The sequence below is a fragment of the Geotrypetes seraphini genome, chromosome 9 (genome assembly GCF_902459505.1).
Source record: "Geotrypetes seraphini chromosome 9, aGeoSer1.1, whole genome shotgun sequence".
Lineage (NCBI taxonomy): Eukaryota > Metazoa > Chordata > Amphibia > Gymnophiona > Dermophiidae > Geotrypetes > Geotrypetes seraphini.
The window spans coordinates 146,282,908-146,300,616 of record NC_047092.1 but is presented as its reverse complement, the minus strand read 5'-3'; the positions used below and the strand labels follow the sequence as shown (position 1 = coordinate 146,300,616).

At 46.0% G+C, this 17,709-nt stretch overlaps 1 protein-coding gene across 8 annotated transcripts in view; it reads left to right on the top strand.

Annotated features, from left to right (window-relative positions):
• The window catches only part of DOCK10 (dedicator of cytokinesis 10), a 432,092-nt gene that overhangs the window by 188,409 nt on the left and 225,974 nt on the right, over positions 1–17,709 (top strand). For all 8 annotated transcript variants that reach the window (XM_033958682.1, XM_033958685.1, XM_033958678.1 and 5 more), the window contains one exon: positions 4,631–4,713. In XM_033958682.1, coding sequence (XP_033814573.1) covers positions 4,631–4,713 — 83 coding nt within the window. The remainder of the gene's footprint in view (positions 1–4,630; positions 4,714–17,709) is intronic.

Sequence of the window (17,709 nt, the reverse complement as noted above, 5' to 3'; positions counted from 1 at the left end):
AAGTTTTCTGTACGGCTTGTGCTATTCTTTAGAATGTTTTTCCTTCTGAATTTTATGTAAAATTACACCAACAATACAATGCAAATTAGAACAGGGTTTCTCAACTTGGTCCTGGAGTTTCTGGTGGACTCAAACTGGGCCTGCTTAAGGCCTGGGGAAACCAGGTGGATTGCATCCAGGGGGCGGAGAGCTCCGGAAGGAGTGTAGGGAATGATCAATGAAGATAGATAAGTCGGTTAGCCTGAGTGAAGTGTCTTGTGAGGAGAGGATTTAGAAAATGATGCAAAAATGAACTGGGAGCCAATGTAGTCTTAGAAGACGTGAGGTTATGTGATCAAAGCAATGGGTGTGGCAGAGCATACAAATAGGGTATTTTGCAGGATCTGTATGCTTGTCACTTTCAGAGGTATTGTACTCTTCTGAATGTAAATGGTAACAAAGGGGAAGAATGGGTGGAGCATTGGTGGAGCTGCCATTTACATGCGTGTCTTACAGAACAAAGTAAGTTATGTGTGTTCTTGCTGCATTTGAGCATACCAGGCCAAAGGCTGCCCGAAGATTTGAAATCATAACACCAGGAGATGGAAGTGGGCGTGGAAATGGGAGGATCATAGGTGGATTGGGGGCATTCCTCAAAGTTACGTGCATAATTATAGAGTAAGGGACATCTGCACCTAACTTTAGTTCTGAGATCTTGCACCATCTTTCTGTTATTGTAAAAGGTCATGCCTAAAGTTAGGCACAGCTCTTGGGCATAAGTGTTATTCTTTAAACCACACTTAACTTTAGGTGCTTTGGTTGATTGGTTGAATGGAGGAGGTTCACAAGCATTACCCAAGGAATGGGTAGGTATGGGAGACGTTGCAGGCAATGTGTAGAAAATGAAGGAATTATGAATTGGAACAGCTGCAATTTAATCTGCATCTGTTAAAGGAGAGATATTTTGAATTTAGTAATAGTGTCTAGGTGGGTTTTTGCTGCTACGTTTTTAGATTCAATATATAGAATTCAGTTCTACATGTAGAAGCTTATCAAATAAAACATTTTCTTCCCCCTCCAAAAGTTGTAGAATATGACCTACAGAACTTTCTCCCCCATCCAGAGGCAGAACTTTCCCAATGAATTTCCAGCCTCATTCCCACCGGAATTTAAAACTGTGACCACCAAATTTTGCCCTCCAAACTCAAATTTAAGACCAACAGATTTTTCCTGCCAAAATTCAAAATTGTAACCAACAGACTTTCCCGCCTCAGTTTCCCTCCATAATCTCCTTCCTTAATGAGGAAACTACCCACCTCAAACCCCCAGTCAATCAGGTTCGAGAACCCACTATATTAAAGACAAACTGCAGACCTTAAAGCATGCCCTGAAGAAATCCACAACATGATGACTGGAACTTCAGTTCCACGTACTCAGATGTGGCAAAATGCAGACAACTGCAACAATCATGACACCAGCTGCAGGAGCCTAAGAGAAAACTTGAAGGAGCCAAAATTCAAAGGCATTTACCCGCACTTTTGCAAAGCCATGCTAGCTGTTGCCATGCTAGGGTGCATAGGGAGAAGTATGACCAGTAGGAAAAAGGAAGTATTGATGCCCCTGTATAAGATTTTGGTGAGACATCATTTAGAATATTGTGTATAATTCTGGAGGCCGCACCTTCGAAAATATATAAAAAGGATGGAGTCGGTCCAGAGGAAGGCTATTAAAATGGTGTGTGGTCTTCATCATAAGGTGTATGGGAACAGACTTGAAGCTTTCAATCTGTATACTTTGGAGGAAAGACGGGAGAGGGGAGATATGATAGAGATATTTAAATACTTATGTAATGTTAATGCGCATGAATTGAGTCTCTTTCATTTGAAAGGAAACTCTGCAATAAGGGGCATAGGCAGGCAGGATTAATTCTTCGAGGGCCCCTAGGCACACAAGTACACTGGGCCCACTGGGCCTGCCCCGCCCATGCCCCGCCCACACCCCACCCCCATTTATCTGTTTTCTTATTTACTTTTTTATTTCCACTTTTATTTCTTTTTTTTTTTTTAATTCAAAACAAGCAAAGATTAGCATACCAGTGCACAGTTTTTCTTCTATGCAACCCCCAAACATCTCTGAACAAATACCCCTTCTTTCCCTTCACATCTACTTACCCAGGACATTAACTCTGAACCCTTTCAATACGTATATAAAAGCGTTCAAATATATTGTAAAGCAGTAATACTATTCGAAATATAAGTCTATATTAATAACCAAATTTACATCGCCTAACTGCCTCATTCTACAACAGGGGTGTCAAACTCAATCACATAAGGGGCCAAAATCTGAAAAAAAGGCTAATTCGCAGGTCAAATTTTTAATTAAGATACTTAGGGGTCCTTTTATTAAGGTATGCTAACTGATTTTGTGCACGCTAAATATGCAGCTTAATAAAAGCACCCCTAAGTGACTAAGGCTTAGTCTTAGCAGACATATAGGGTTACAACTTCTCCAACCCCACACCGGCTCTGTGGTGTAAACAAAAAATATTGTAATCACAAAACAGAAAACAAAATTATTTTTTCTACCTTTTGTTGGTCCCAGGCTCTGGTTGTCTTCTGATAACTCGCTTGTCAGGGTGTCCTGCCCATTTGTCGTGTTCTTCTTTCTCCGTGCTAACCATCCATCTTCCATCTCTGTCCTTCCCTTCCATTTCCCTTCCCTCCCTTGGAGGTCTGGCATCTTTCCTTTTTTTCATGTCCATATCCGCAGCTTCGGCAATGGACCCCACCATCCCCAGATCCACCATCTGTCCTTTTCTCAACTACCCTTTCATCCAGCATCTCTCCCTCATTCCCCACCACCCCAGGGTCCATCATCTCTCCGTTTCTCTTCCCAACTACCCTGTCCTATACCACTTCCAGAAACTGTATGTCTACCCCTTCCATCTTTCCCTTCACCCCCATTGGTCTGGCATCCATCTTCTTCCATTCCCTCCTCCAATGATCTGGCATCTCTCTCCTCTCCTCTTCTTCCCTTCACTCTCTTCCCCCTACTTCCATCAGCATCTGCTCCCTTTCTTTCCCTCCAGCCTAAATCCATCCAGTATCCTTCCCCCTTGTTTTACCCCTTTCCTTGCACACCAATTCCATCAACATTAGCCCCCTTTCTTTCCCTCCGACCTAAATCCATTCAGTATCCTTCCCCCTTATGTCTCCCCCCTTTCCCTACACACCAATTCCATCAGCATATGCCCCCTTTCTCTCCCTCCACCACCCTTTCCACACAGCAATGGCAACGCGCCCCCCCCCCCCACGGCAACGGGCCCCCACCTGGCATCGACGATGACAACAACACCGGCCCCCCCCCCCCCGGCATCCATGGAAACCAATGCAGCCAACCGCCGGCATCAACGGCAACACAGCCATTTTTTTTTTCAGACGGCATCAGACAGCCCCCCTCTTCCTTCCCTGCATGGCAATGGGCCCCCACCCAACAACAACAACACCGCCCCCCCCCCCATGGCATCGACGGACGGTAATGCAGCCAATGCAGCTTGAAGAAGGTCCCACAATGACTGTGTGTGCTGAAAGAAGTAAGTGACATCGGGGGGGATGGACCAGCAGACGCAGTCATCGCGGTACCTTCTTGGAGCTTCATTGGCTGCATTGCCATACGTCAATGCCGAGGGGAGGCCGGCGTTGTTGTATTTGGGTGGGGGCCCATTGACCGTTTTGGGCCCTAGGCACATGCCTAGTTAGCCTATTGGGTAATCAGGCCCTGGGCATAGGATGAAGTCTAAAGAAATATTTTTTCACAGAAAGGGTGGTAGATGCGTGGAACAGTCTCCTGGAAGAGGTGGTGGAGACAGAGATGTGTCTGAATTCAAGAGGGCCTAGGATAGGCAAGTGGGATCTCTCGGAGAGAGAAAGAGATAATGGTTACTGTGGATGGGCAGATTAGATGGACTATTTGGCCTTTATCTGCCATCATGTTTCTATGTTTCTAATTCCCAAAGGGCTTTGGCACAATTACCGCGGGCTACTACGGAAGTCACATTTGTGAAAGAGGGCCTTAACAACTTAGCAGGTATTGCTAATCAGATAAGTGCCAATGAGAGAAATATTCAGCAGCATTAACCAGATAGTGTTACTTTATTTTTCCTCTGACTTCCTCATCATTCAGACAGTGCCAAGATGGTCTGTAGCTGGAACTGGAGGTTATCTAATTAGTGCCTCTATTCAGACCAGGAAAAAGTCTATCTTAACTCTATCCAGCTAGCTAACTGGATAGCACTTTCAGGTCAGTGCCGAAAATGGATATTCAGCATGAGCTAGTATCCAGGTACTAAATAGCTGGATTTATTTTAATCATGACAGCCACCATTTTGCGTAAGTGCTGGCCATCCAGGAAAGTTGTATGTACCTCAGAACAGGTATAAATTTATGCGGGAACTTTGTAGGAAGGGAGTATATTTGTAGCATTTATGCATATACGTTTCCTTTCTAAACAGACATAACTTGTGTGCATATCTGCCACACTAGTTAGGTAGTCTGTTATCAAAGTAACCCCAAACCATGTAGTATATTTTTCGAGAATTTGTCAAGGTCTAATGTGCATTGAGAAGTGACAAAAACATTTTTCCTTTTCGTAGGCTTCCAAATATTACAATTCCCAGTGGCACATAGTGAACTACAAGTATGAACAATACTCGGGAGATTATCGACAGCTACCTGAGTAAGCATGTATATTATTATAGTACTTTATGTATATATTATATGTTGTTTGAATAACATGTGGGTGAAATTTGTCAACAAGTTGGGCCTAGTTATCAGCATTAAGACATGTTATTTGACCAGTAACTTGTGCTCTCTTAGCAAATGTTCCATTTTATGCAATGATCCCTAGTTACTAATAATCGTGGTTAACAGTAAAATAACATATCTTAATGGTAGCTCTTGTTGATAATTTCCCCAACTGTGTTTTATTAAAGGATGCTATAATAATACTGAACAAAAGAAAACTTTCTTGAAACATTGGGAGAAAGGGGCGGGGTTTGGACGGAGAGTGGGCATGGTATGGGCGGAGAGTGGGCGGGGCTTAACCCAGAAGTAAACACTGGTCGATCCTTATCTTTGACAGCTGTCAATCATTTTGACATGCGGTGTACCCATTATACTACTAACATTGTATACTCTTTAATCATCATTCAAACCATTCTCTATTAGTGAATTTCCAGCCAAACTTAAGCAGCTAACCTCCCCTTCTACTAAGCCACAGCAGAAGTTTCTACTAAGCGCTAAATGATCTGACGCTCATAGAATTCCTATGGGCATCAGAGCAGCATTGGAACATTTAGCAATCCAAGCTGTGGTAGAAGTTTGAGACTGAAAATTCACTTTAATCTGGCTGGTTAAAATTTGATTAGTTGGATTTAGGATTGCAATTCATTTGCCTACTCTGTCATGTAGCTAGCATTAAAACTCCATGCAAGAGTGGCTAAATTGATATCTCTTAAAATTTAGATGAATGAATTTAACCAATTAGAAAGGGGAAATTTTTTTTAAAAAGTGGTTTAAACAGTCAACTCCTGATTTTAGTCAATTAAAGCTTTTGAACCCCCCTCCTGCATGTCCCCACCCTGTACTTTGAATTTTTATCCGCCCCCATTGCTCTCTTGAAATTAAAAGGCAATAATGCCTCCCTCAATGATCAAACATATACGAGTATTTAAATATGTGGAATCAACTTTGAGCATAGAAAAATTATGCTCAGAGACCTGAAAGTGCAAGCGGAGGTCAAGCTCTCAAAGCACCTCACCACCCAATCATTGCAAGGTCTTCCACGTTTGTCAATGTTTACCCCTAAATAATCATTTATATAGCTGTAACATTTATAGTTCAAAAAGGTTATTATTCAACGTGAAGCACTTATCTTATTTATTGGTTCTGACATGCCAGTCAGCAAATGTTCAAAATTTGTAAATTACAGCAAATGAGGGTTTTGGTTTCTGATTACTTGTTTGTTGAATCTCTCAGAGTAACTCCAAAGCACTTCTTAATGGCCATCTTCTTAACAGGTGTCTTAAGTAGCCTGAAGAGTGGGCGACTGAGCCATAGAAAGGAGGACCAAGACCCATAAGCTACTCTAACCACTATGGGCTCCTTTTACTAAGGTGCTCTACCGTTTTTAGCAAACCATGCGCTAAACGAAAAATACTAATGCAAGCTCTATGGAGGCGTTAGCGTCTAACACGTGCTAAAACCGCTAGCACACCTTAGTAAAAGGAGCCCTATATTTCTGGTGGAAAGTGTGATGCCACCAAAATTCTACTATATGTGCCACCTGCAACCTAAGGGCTGTTGGGGTAGTAAACAGATGAGTAGAGTAAGTATTGGGGGAGTTTTGAAGGGCTCACCATACATTGTAAGGGGGTTCTGGTGAGATATACACCTAGTACCCTTTATGTGAAGTTCACAGCAGTGCCCTCTGAGGTGCCCCACTGCTCTCTTGAATGTCTGTGTGTCCAGTCCATTACACTGCTGGCCCCTCCCATGTCCAAATGGTCTGGATTTGGATGTTTTGCACTTGGATGTTTCTGTGGTCAAAAAGGGCCAATAAAGTTAGTCATCCTAAGGTCAGACATCCTGTTGGCCAAGATATTGTGATAGGAAAGGGAGAGAAGGCCTGAAGCCTTCCCCCAGCCATGTCCCAGAAATCCCTGCCAAGTATAAAAATCTTAGAGAAGATAATCCCCATGTGTGCACAGGCAATATGTGGCGTTCTCCCAGGGAGATGAAGGGGCAGATTCTGTGAATGGGCTGATAAGGGGGCAGGAGGAGAGTCTGGTGGAGGTAGGGTAGAGAGAAGGGAGAGATATTGGCCTTTCTGAACCAGAAGGCATGGGGTGGGCATGTCCAGAAATCTCCAAAGAGATTCAAGACATGGGTCAGAATTGAGAATAGGATTCCCAAACTGTGGTGGGGATAAACCCAGAGGTGAAAGATTTGTCCCCAGGAGTGGTATTGCCAGTCACCCTGATGAAAAGAAACTGGGGTGGGGGGAGAAGGAGAGATCTTTAAGGATAAAATGGGGGCTGAAGAAAAGCAACCCAAAAAGAAAATCTGCATATCATTTGCATAAGTGATTGAGTGCTACAAGAGGGCTTTAGAACTGAAGGAAGATGGGAGGAAGGGGAAAGAAGAAAAGAAAAGGGCATCTGCCTTGGTCTCAAGGATGCTACTTTATCACCCCAACTAAGTAGAATGAACAAATTAAAGACTGCATTTTTGTCCTGAACACTTCACTGGGAGTATACAGGGAAGGCTGACTGAGGACTTGAGGGAAGGTTAGGACCCAAAAGAGCATTCAGTATCTTTTGAGCCTTAGGAGTGAGGACTCCCTCAGTGAGGGAGACCACTGTTTCCCAAAGGAGATTCCTGCAATGGACCTTTCTGGAAGAGATGTGTATCCTGAAGGGAGATGGGTAGCAATCCTGGTGGTGAGGACCTAAGGGCAGCATCCAGAGCAGTAGTGACTTCACTATAATGTCTAAATAGGCAATTAAAAAAAATTGGGATGAGGAATATCCAAAATGGTGGTAGTGGAAGGATGTGCTGAACGGTCATGCAATAGAGGCACGCTGCAAGGCCGAATTGAAAAGCCGCACGAGCTGGGCTCGGTGTTTTGAAAAGTTTTGTCTGCCATATCTTATTTCCCTGTCATTTTTTGATGGAGAAAAGGAGAGGAAAAGTGCAGGAGCCTCCCCCTGGTGGCACCATCTACTCGGGGAATATGACAGCCAGCTCTTGATTTCTTCCAAGCACCAGCAGGACTGGTGACCTCTTCTCCTTCAGTCGCACCTGAAGTATTTACATTGGGCAGCAGTTTGGGGGCGTCTTTAAGCCTCATAGAATGAATGGCCTCCCCGCACCTGTGTGAAAACTCATCAAAAGTTCAGCTTTTGGCAGAGGAACCCGAGCAGGATGATATCACCTATGAGCAAGGGGCGGGGGGGGGGGGGCTGCCTTCTGAGGATTTGGAGTCTGCTCCAAAGAATGACGAACAACTGATGCAAGCTGCTTCCAAAACCTTGGGTCAGGAAACAGTAAGTGATCTAATGAAAGTTAAGACCCGGATAATTCTGGTTTCAGAGGAGCGGGAAAAGTCAAGGCCAGCTGTTGTGATACTTGATTCACTGTGGGATACCATTAATGGTATACAGTCTTCTCGGTTAAAAGAAGTTAGATAAAATACTGTGGATTTGAAGAATATTTCTGAAGCACTCTTGGTTCAAGTGCAGGTTGCTAATCAACATGGACAAGAAATGGATTCCTTAAGCTGCTAGGCTCCCGCGGCAGCCCATCAGGCCCACTGCCTGAACAGTGGTCTCTGACTAATTTTATAATTTACCTCTAATCCTGTCCCTATAACCTTACCTCTACTCCTATCTGTACCCCTCAATCCCTTTGTCCTCCAGGTACCTGTCCAGACCCTCTTTGAAGCCTTGTAGCGCGCTCCTGTTTATCACATCCTCCGGTAGCGCGTTCCATGTATCCACCACCCTCTGGGTGAAAAAGAACTTCCTGGCGTTTGTTCTAAAACTTTCCCCTTTCAATTTCTCTGAGTGCCCCCTTGTACTTGTGGTTCCCCTTAGTTTGAAAAATCTGTCCCTGTCCACTTTTTCTATGCCCTTCATGATCTTGAAGGTTTCTATCATGTCTCCCCTGAGTCGTCGCTTTTCCAGGGAGAAAAGCCCCAGCTTTTTTTTTTTTTTTTAAGTTAGGCACCTTTACAGAATTTGGGGGTTATACTTTTAGCTGACTGAAAATCCTTTGGCCATTCTATATGCATAATCCCTGATTTTATCCATGTAGTTCTAGACCAGCGGTCTCAAACCCACGGCCGTGGGCCACATGCGGCCCACCTGGTACTATTTTGAGGCCCTCGGTATGTTTATCATAATCACAAAAGTAAAATAAAACTGAATCATATGTCTCTTTAGCTATAAATATTATTATTACGACTTAGCCAAAAGGAAAGATTTATAAACTATAAAGAGTTTCACCTCATGCAAGGCCTCACCTCATGAGGCCCTGTAAGTACCTACAAATCCAAAATGTGGCCCTGGAAAGGGTTTGAGTTTGAGACCACTGCTCTAGACTAAGCCTCTGCAAGTTCATACTTTAGTGCATAGGCTCCATGGACCTATAAATTATCAGAGAAACATGTTCTGTGCTTGGCTTCTTTCTTTCTCCTAAAAAAAAGTGAAGTATGTTTTTTATATCATCCCTAGCAGATGCTGTTGGCTGTGTCCCATTTCTTGCTTTTCCTTCCCGACCTTTCACAGTTGCAAAACTACCCATTCAGCTTCCGTGAATCTGTATTTTTATTCCCATAGTGCTAGGATTTCTTCACATACTGAGGGTCCTCCTCCTTTTCTTTTTTTTATGAATGGTAGATCAGAAGCTGGTGGATTTGGACAGTGTAACTCCATTCGTTTTAATAGCATTTGCTTTTCCTCTCACTGTCCAACACTCTTGCGTAAATGTTACTTCTTGGTGTGTTTAGAACCGCAGGTTTATTAATAGAGGTGATTTGTAAAGATAGTTACTAAGCTATGATAAAATGTTGCATTTTTATTTAGTTAGTTAGTTTTCTGTCCCATTCTCCCCAAAGAGTTCAGAACAGGTTACACTTCTCCCTTGGTATTCGCGAGGGTTAGGTGCAGAGCCGGACCGCGAAGTGTGAAAAATCACGAATAACTTCTCAGCCGGCTCTGACCCACCCCCGCCTCCCTCCTGTGTCCCCAGAACCTTACCTGGTGGTCTAGCGGTAAAGCGGGGCAGGAGCAATCTTTCTATGCTCCTGCCCCGTGCAGAGCCGTCATCAGAATGGCTGCCGTGAGTTCCCATTGTAGTCTCGTGACTACAACGGGAATTCACGGCAGCCATTCTGATGACAGCTCTGCACGGGGCAAGAGCGTAGGAAGATTGCTCCTGCCCCGCTTCACCACTAGACCACCAGGTAAGGTTCGGGGGAAGCTTGGATGGCTTAAAAATAGCCAAAAAATGAAAATAGTTTTTTTGTAAAAAAAAAAATTTGTGAATAACTGAATCTGTGGATACTGAAACCGCTGATTTGGAGGGAGAAGTGTATAGGTTAACATACATAATATAGTTAACAGGTTACAATATGCCATAACTACAGTACAAGTTTTTGATACAAGTTTTTATCCTAACTCGACACATACCGAGGATCTTGTATCAATATACATTTCTTTGTAATCTATTGTTTGTTGGTGGGGGAGTTAGATGAAGAGGTATGTTTTTATTGCATTCCTAAAGTTGAGAAGGCATCCAAGGGATTTAATCTATGGGGGCAGTTGATTCCAGTGGCTTTGTATGGCATGGGAGTAGGAACGTCGTTTGGGCGGTTTGCAGTTGAAGAGCATGACTAGGGAGCATTTTGAGGCATATTTCATCCTGGGAGCTGAGGGACCTGTTCGACACATACGGAGGAAGCTTGTTTGTCATGTAGCCTGGCGCCATGTTGTATAAGGATTTGAACGCTAGCATCAGGCCCTTGAAGACTCAACATTTGTCTACAGGCAACCAGTGAGCTAACGATAGAGCCTAGGAGACAGGGTTGCGGCATGGAGGTTTTTAAAAAGTCTGATTGCTGTGTTTTGTACACATTGGAAACATATGTTTTTTGCTGTGAGACTGTTGCAATAGTCCATGTGGGAGAGGACTAAGGCAAAGAGCAGTTGGGTGAAGTTAGACTCAGAAAAGTTATTTATTACTTTTTGGAGTTGTCGCAGGTAGTAAAATGAGGAAGGTACCATCTGAGAGATATGGTTGGAAAGCGTTAGGTTGGAGACAAGGAGCATTCCTAGGCTGCATGCTTGGTCTTTTGCAGTTATGGTAGCTGAGTTCCAGTGTAGTGAGGGACAGTTGCAGTGTTCTTTGCGGATCCAAAGGAGTTCCATTTTGGAGGCGTTTAGATACAATTTGTTTATAGATATCCAGTTTTTGATTTATGAGAGGCAGTTTAGGAGTCCCGTGATCTGGGTGTCATGGGTATCTTCTAGCGGTAGGTATAGTTGGATATCATCTTAATTTACCACTGGAATCACTAACTTGTGGTAACTCATGCTAACTCTGTACTAAAGGTTAATGACTCTCAGAGTAATTCCCAGATTCTATAAACATGTGCACCCAAATTCATGCATAGCATGCAAATTTGCATGTGTGAATTACAGAATAAGAGCAGTTGTACAAGCAACTGAATTTACCTAATTGGCTTCTAATTGGAGTTATCAGCCCATTATCGGCTTAAATTGCTGCTAATGGGAACCAAGTAGCATTTGCAGGTGTAATTGTCCTTAGTGGCTATTCTAATACGTTCCATGTGCTGATTCCATTGCACGCAACTTCTAGGGGGTGTGGATGTGGGAGGGGCATAGGCAGGTCATGGAGGTGCCCAGGAGTTAGGCGTGCTGGTTATAGAATAGAGAATGACACGTGGAAAAAATCTGTCCCCGTTACTGCACCATCCCCGGCCCACCATCCTCTGCACCGCCCCGTCACCGCCGTTCCCTTCACCGCCCGGTCACCATCACCGCTATCCCTTTCACTGCCCCATCACCGCCACTGCCATCCCATTCACCGCCCCGTCACCGTCCCCGCAGCATCCATATAAGCCTCAGTACTGCGAAACACCATGAAGACAGAAGAGAGTTCTGCCACTACTACTACTGCACTGAGAATCTGTTTCAGTGCTTCTGCCCTGTAGTAAAAACCGAACATAAAATAAATCAATTAACTTGTCCTCCCTTTCAATGACGTGTCCCCCATGTTCACCTATAGCTCGAATCAGGTCAATTGTGCACACTAAAAATGCAGGAGAATCTGGAACGTGAGCGCAGGCAGGCAGTGATACAAAAACAGCAGACACCCGACCAATTGCAGTGTTCCGCCATCTCCCTCCCTCCATCTCACCTTAGATGTAGAGTATGCTGGCTTTCTTTTTTGCCCAGCTGCATGTGCGGGTGCTCATTTGTTCAATATTCTCCTCTGACGCAACCGGAAACAGGAAGTTGCAAGAGAGGAGAAGATTGATCAACGCGAGCGCGGCTTGGCGAAAAAGAAAGCCGGCATACTCTACATCAGTGGTTTTCAACCTTTTTATACCCGTGGACTGGCAGAAATAAAAGAATTATTTTGTGGACCGGCAAACTACTAGGACTAAAATTTTAAAACCCTGTTTCTGCCCCATCTCCGCAAGCTCAGTCACCTCAGTAACTATAGAAAAATAGACAAATATAGTGGAAAATATAGACAGCAGATATAAATTCTCAAAACTGACACATTTTGATCACTAAATTGAAAATAAAATCATTTTTCCTACCTTTGCTGTCTGGTGATTGATTTCATGAGTCTCTGGTTGCGTTTCCTTCTGTCTGTGTATCCTTTCTTTCATTTCTTTCTTTCTGCACTCAAGCCCAAGAATTGTCCCTTTCTATTCCCTCCCTCTTTTCTTCCTATGTCCTTAGTGCCCCCCCGGTGCCTCCTTCCCATGTCCTTAGTGCCCCTTCCTGTCTTTAGTGCCCACCAGTGCCTCCTTCCCATGTCTTTAGTGCCCCAGTGCCTCCTTCCCATGTCCTTAGTGCCCCTTCCTGTCTTTAGTGCCCCCAGTGCCTCCTCCCCATGTCTTTAGTGCCCCAGTGCCTCCTTCCCATGTCCTTAGTGCCCCTTCCTGTCTTTAGTGCCTACAGTGACTCCTTCCCATGTCTTTAGTGCCCCCAGTGACTCCTTTCCATGTCTTTAGTGCCCCAGTGCTTCCTTCCCATGTCCTTAGTGCCCCTTCCTGTCTTTAGTGCCCCCAGTGCCCCCTTCCCATGTCTTTAGTGCCCCTAGTGCCTCCTTCCTATGTCCCTCTCACTGCCTTCCACACTTTGTCCCTCCCCCACTCACGAAGCCTGCCTGCCTGCCTGTGCCTGTCTACCTTTCTTCCTCCCTAGCCAAAGCCAGCCTGCTGCCTCCCTGCCGCTCAAAAAAAAAAAAAAAAAAGCCTCCGTCCTTTTCCTCTTCTCTTACCGCCATGCTGCAGCTGCTAAAGCCTGAAGTCTTCTTTCCGACTCAATTCTGAAGTCGGAGAGGACGTTCTGGGCCAGCCAGGCAGCGATTGGCTGGCCCAGAACGTCCTCTCCGACGTCAGAATTGACATTGGATAGACTTCCTGTCGGCTTTAGTAGCTGAAGCATGGCGGAAGGAGCAGGAGAAAAGGAGAGGCTTTTTTTTTTCTTCGCAAGGACCGGTAGAAATTCAACCGGCGGTGCTCTTCCAATTCAAAGGTGAGGTGGAGGGAGGGAGATGGCGGGGCCGCGCGATCTTGATTGCCTCACTGCGGGGACAAGTCCATTCACCGCTCCACGGGGCGGTGAATGGCCTTGTCCCCGTCCAGCAGAGGCCACTATTTTTTCTTCCCCGTTTTGGCGGTTTACCCGCGGCTAAACGCGGCTAGCCGCGGGTAACCGCCACTGTGTCATTCTCTATTATAGAACACTGGGGCCTAGATGCGCCAAGCGGATTGGTATCACCATGTGGGTCTACTTCGATCCAAATTTTTGGCCGATTCAAATGCACTAAAAAGTTTGCACGCAAATGATTCACACAGAGGTTTCATTGTAATCCCCGACTCTCCTGTCTGGTTGAAGGCTCTGAGAGTGTCTTTCACACATGCGCAGAGCTGGCAGGGGAAGCTCAAACAACTGAGAGGCAGGGAAAAGCCTCCTGCCACTCAGTTGTTTGGGGCAGGAAACCTTTTTTTAAAAAAAAATCGGCACAAATGCTGTGCATGTTACAGACGCACAATATCTGCCCCAAAACCCCCCCCCCCCAACACACACACACACATACACACACACACCTCGCCGATGATGGCCCGCACCAATAAACCAGCACTGCAAACCACCCCCCTCCCTGCGGCAGTGAAAATGGCAAGAGCAGTGCCTACTTTCTTCTGCCATGCCGACCCCACCCCCCGTGAAAGAAAATTGGCAGGAGGGATACTCATTCCCTCCTGCCATAGCATCTCCCCCCACCACCGCCGCACAAAAGAAAATTGGCAGGGTAGAAGCCTACTCCCTCCTGCCAATGGAAGCTCCCCCCGAACCATCCCCTACCTTCTCCCTTCCCCCCCCAAAAAAAAAAGGCAGGAGAGATGCCCATTCCCTCCTGCCACCGGATACTCCCTGGAAACCCACAACCCCCCCCTACCTTTGGCCATTGGAAGGTGGAGGGAAGCATGGTTCCTCATCCTTCACGGTTCACCAATCCTAAATGGCAAGCCTTCCCTCCTCAATGCATTATGTGATGCATTGGGAGGGGCCTATGGCCCTGATTGGCATAGATGCCTAAGGCCCCTCCCAAGTGTCATAGACTGGTGCAAGTGTTTCCAGTAAAGAGGTAGAAAAGGACAAGTGTAAATATATTTTAAAGAAATTGTGAAAAACAGCCTCAACTGATTTCCAGTCAGGAAGTGGCAGAGCCTGATCGGTTTACACTGAAGAAACCTCACAACAGTTGAAGAATCAGGTAATGAAGCAACATTGTTTAGGTGAGGTGACTGGCATGAATGTAGGCTTGTTGAAAATTTATTCAGGATGATATATGCAACATTTTATTGAAATTGTTCAACTTTTGTCAAAGTTATGCAGAAAACAAGCTTTGTATAGATTTGTTTTAAATACTGTGTGGTTTGCAGGGCCCTTTTTTTTTTTTGGAAAATTGCCTAGATGTCTATAGTGGATATACGGTATCAAGCACAATAAATAAAATTGTCCCAACAGAACCTTCTATCATCTCTGAACTATGGGCTAGATTCACAAAGCAAACCGATTTGTTTACGACCCCTTTGTGACCAGATTTCCCTCGGGCCCCATTCACTAACCTCTCTTGCGATCCGTTTCGAATCCGTGCATGTAAATGAGGTGAAATGCATGCAAAGTAGGCAGGGACGTGATTCACAGCACAAAATTTCACATCCGACTGGGGCTGGCTGATCAACTGAAGAAGCAACTGCTGGGGACCAGTCGAAAACGTCTTTCCGACTCTGGAAGCCCTGCTCGCCGCCCTCTCCTGCCTGCTCGCCCTGAATCACCGCATTGCCGCCCCGGTTTTCTCCTGCCCTTCTTCCCCGAATCTCTCCTGCCCTTCCCCCCCCTGCGAGCCTGTGGTTTTAACCCGTGGGTTTAAAGCAGGTTAAAACCACGGGCTCTCAGGGCTAAAAACTAATAATAAAAGTTAAAGTTAAAAAAAAAAAAAGATTGTGGCTCTGATGGGCATGCGCAGACCATCTATAGATGGTTTACGCATGCGTGGGGATCGTAGAAAAGTGCTCCGTGCCGGCAGATGGGGATGATCACCCCCATTTGCATATTTTAGTTTGCTGAATTTGTTGGACCTGCCTGGATCGGGCCTGATGGGGCAGGTTGGTGAATCTGGCCCTATTTTAGCTAAGCACATTTCCTAATCATAAAAATCTATTCTCTTTACTGCTTTCATTACCTTTTTTCCATTTCTCTGTGCTAAGGTGCTAGACATTGTCTGTCTAGAATCTAATGGATTCGGAAGGTGTGATAGCCCCAGGACACTTATAAATAACCAACTGGAGCAGCCTTAATGCCCTTTATTCAGGACAGTAAGGCAAAACACAACTGGAGAGCCTGTCTTGTTCCAGGTAAAGTACTGTAAATAGCTAAGCAATAAGTATTCCTTACACACATACAGTGGAGGCACCAGAGGGCTGCTTCTTTCTATTTTTTACTGGGGAGGTGGGGATAGGTTTTAGCTGCTTCTTCTGAGCTCTCTCCTCTTCCCCAAGACTCAGTTTTCTATATAGCTATACACTTGTTAAGGTGAGTGAATTTTAGGAAGGACTAATGATCTCGCCTATACAACGTCACTCAAAGAATGTGGCAGTCTTACTAATGTTCAGATGTTCATTTTTTTCTTACTAGGAAAAATGTTTCATCAGGGTACATAATAGCAATAATATAATCCAAAACGTATTGTCAATTGTATTTAGTAGAAGGGCTTCATTCATACCACATGGAAAGAAATACGGACATAACACAATCTAGTGTGAAAAAAATAATAAATACAAAAAACGGAGAAAAACAAACCTCAATTGCAAGCAGCCGGGACTGCACAAGTACCCTAAGCCGCTTGCGTTTTGGATTATATTATTGCTATTATATACGATTGTATCCCTTGATACATTTAGTTGTTCATTAGGGTACATAGCATCAATTATCAGATTTATTATTTTTTTTTTTTCAAATTAAATCTTTCCAGTACACCTGGGGACATTTTTAGAATATGACTGGACCAGTATTCAAAAGCACTTATGTGGGGAGTTGCAGGCCAAACAAGTGGAGGGGCATAATCAAAAAAACCGTCTAAGTCCCTTTTTGGCCTAAGTCCTTAAACGTTCAAAGCAGAAGCAGGGAAAGTGTTCATAACCAAACCAAACTTCCTTGTTTTGATTATGGCCTTCCTCTGCTTAAACGCCCAATCACAACTACGTCTAAAAGTACACCCACACGATGTCTACACTTTTTAGCCATAATGAAACAAAAAAACGCCTAAGTCCCAAACGTCCAACAGAAGGGCTTTTAGGCGAAGGAGGAGCCAGGCCTTCGCCTAAAAGCTGAATTCTGTAACCGGTGTCTGTCAAAAACAACACCGGTTACAGAATCCCCCTCACAACGATCCAGGCAGGAGGGTGCCTAAGCCCTCCTGCCATGTCGAACCGCCAACCCCCCCCCCCCACCACAACATCTGGGCAAGAGGGAGCCCAAGCCCTCTTGCCCCGCGGCAGCCATGGCACCCCCGACGATCCCCAGTGATCGTGCCTCCCCCCTTCCCGCCGAGTACGATCGGGCCAGGAGGGAGCACCAAATCCTCCTGGCCCCGGTGACCTCCCCCCCGCCGCTACTGGAATGGGCCAGGAGGGAGCCCAAACCCTCCTGGCCTCGGCGACCCACCCCCCGCCGCTACTAGAATGGGCCAGGAGGGAGCCCAAACCCTCTTGGCCCCGGTGACCCCCCACCGCTACTGGAATGGGCCAGGAGGGAGCCCAAACCCTCCAGGCCCCGGCGACCCCCCCCCCCCGCCATTACTGGAATGGACCAGGAGGGAGCCCAAATCCTTCTGGCCCTGGCGACCCCCCCCCCCCCGCCGCTACTGGAATGGGCCAGGAGGGAGCCCAAGACCCCATGGCCCCGGCGACCCCCCTACCCCCCACTACAATACGGGCAGGAGGGATCCCAGGCCCTCCTGCCCTCGACGCAACCCCCCTCCCACCAACAATCGCCCCCCCCCAGAACCCACGATCACCCCCCCGGCCAACCCCAAGACCCCCCCCACCCCCCTTCCCCGTACCTTTTCCAAGTTGGCCGGACAGACAGGTGCCAAACTGCAGGCAGCCGACTCCAGAATGGGGCCAGATTGGCCCAGCTGTCCCAAAGCCCCACCCACAGGTGGGGCCTAAGGCGCCTGGGCCAATCAGAGCTTGGAAAAGGTAGGGGGGGTGGGGGGGTTATGGGGTCAGCCGGGGGGGTCACGGGTCAGTGGGGGGGTGAACGGGAGTTCTGGGGGGGCGATCTTTGTGGGGAGGGGGGTTGCGTCGAGAGCAGGAGGGCCTGGGATCCCTTCCACCCATATT